General features: G+C 48.2%; 2 protein-coding genes and 1 non-coding gene across 3 annotated transcripts; 2 read left to right on the top strand and 1 right to left on the bottom strand.

The window, feature by feature from the left end:
• Nucleotides 1–159: 159 nt before the first annotated feature.
• On the bottom strand, nt 160–382 carry PPTG_21554 (hypothetical protein; the record flags this gene model as incomplete). The annotated part of the gene is made up of 2 exons (XM_008898362.1): nt 160–212; nt 271–382. 2 exons carry the CDS (start codon nt 380–382, stop codon nt 160–162), a joined length of 165 nt encoding a protein of 54 aa, XP_008896610.1.
• A 347-nt stretch (nt 383–729) lies between these two features.
• Nucleotides 730–811, top strand: PPTG_20516. Its single transcript has one exon. It is a non-coding gene; the product is annotated as a tRNA-Tyr (tRNA).
• A 199-nt stretch (nt 812–1,010) lies between these two features.
• Nucleotides 1,011–1,396, top strand: PPTG_21553 (hypothetical protein; the record flags this gene model as incomplete). Its single annotated transcript, XM_008898361.1, has 3 exons — nt 1,011–1,034; nt 1,062–1,172; nt 1,271–1,396. 3 exons carry the CDS (start codon nt 1,011–1,013, stop codon nt 1,394–1,396), a joined length of 261 nt encoding a protein of 86 aa, XP_008896609.1.
• Nucleotides 1,397–1,578: the final 182 nt, after the last annotated feature.

Raw genomic sequence — 1,578 nt, 5'->3', positions numbered from 1 at the left:
TTGAAGGTGGTCCATCACTCGCCTTAAAGGAGGCAAAATGCCTTCTTTTGATACCGACTATCCTAGATTTGTATATTATAGTTCACTAAAGTGGCTCGCGAAAGGGTTAATAGCAAATTTTATATCAACGTTTATAACCCCCCAATAGCAATGCTTGCGCTATCCATCCAAAATATACATTTCATACTGCAGTCGAAGTACATGTGTTGAGTCTGGATGAAAACAGCATTAGTGACCAGTGGCTCCTGCAGATATTCGCGACCTATCCACGGTCTAGCGGTGACAGGAACTCCGCTGCAGCCTTCATTTCAATCTCATAGCGTTGTGCCATCCACGCGAATGTTGTCAGGGATGGTGCAGTGGGTGCCACCAATCTCTCCATTATTAGCACAAGCATTAGCCGCATTCGTCTCTGACATTGCTGCAACACTTGAGCTCGGACCTTTATTCAAATGCAGTAAATGACAGATTTCGGGCGGGAATCCGGACAGATACCATATATTTGACTAGAAAATGATAAGCCAAAACGAACTAATCAGCTGGTACTTATTCATTCCGGATTGGCTAAAAAGAAGATGTACAATAATCAATTCAATGAATTGATGGATGCAGATCGGTGGTTACATGCTTGCGACAGTTTGCTTCGCTATTCATTCAGCATTTTTCAGCCTGTAACCCACAAACCCTCCAGACTATGGTTATGTTTCAACACATTTCAGGGTCCCTCAAGCCCCTGTAGCTCAGCGGAAGAGCGGAAGGCATACCTCCAGGACATACCTCCAGGCCTCTGGTTCGACTTCAGTCGGGGACAACCTGTCTTGACGGTGACTTTGTTCTGTTATGGCTTGGCGTTGCTTGTGTAAAGGTAGGACGGTGCTGCCAGTTTGTCATGTGAGGTAATTGACCGACCACAGGTGGGAAGCTGGAGCGCATGCGTCAACAACGCCAGCAATTGTGCAGCTAGAGAGCGATACGCGTCGGGATTTGACGTACGGAGCTGCCGTCAGCGCATGCGCAGCGACGATGATTTGCGCGTGAGTTTCTTCTTGTCGAAAGTATAGAATCGCTTGTTTGCGGCGCTATCCATCTTGAGTGTTAGCTCCCAGACCAAGTGTTTCCAGCTCTGGAATGCAATGCTATCGGTTCGTAACGGCTCCACGAAATTTCAAACGGTGTATGGTACAGTACCACCAAAATCCTTACTGATGCTTTGTATCTGCTCGCCTATTTTGTTCGCGTTTTCACTTAACGGTTTGTCATGTATGTTCAGTGTACCAGTTCAAGAAACAACCAGCTAGCGTTGTTGTTGCTGCTTGCGCTGGGACTGCAGTGTAGAGTGGCGCATCACCCTGTGGTGGTGACGATGGACTCTGCTTGTATCGGTGTGGGTGGCTGACAGCCTGGTGTACGATCAAGCGGCTAGGCTTGTGCGTCTTCGAGACGCGCGATTCGATCACTTATCGGTGTGACCAGGCTCAACATGCTCTCGAAAGCAAGCTGTGCATCATTACCAGCGGCCGATCTACCTATTTGAGTGTGGTTTGCAGTGCGCCAGTGTGCTTTCAAGTGCTCCCCCCC

Source organism: Phytophthora parasitica (assembly GCF_000247585.1).
Source record: "Phytophthora parasitica INRA-310 unplaced genomic scaffold supercont2.6, whole genome shotgun sequence".
Taxonomy (NCBI): Eukaryota; Oomycota; class Peronosporomycetes; order Peronosporales; family Peronosporaceae; genus Phytophthora; species Phytophthora nicotianae.
Note: the sequence above shows the minus strand (reverse complement) of the source record. Positions and strands in the feature narration are given on the sequence as shown.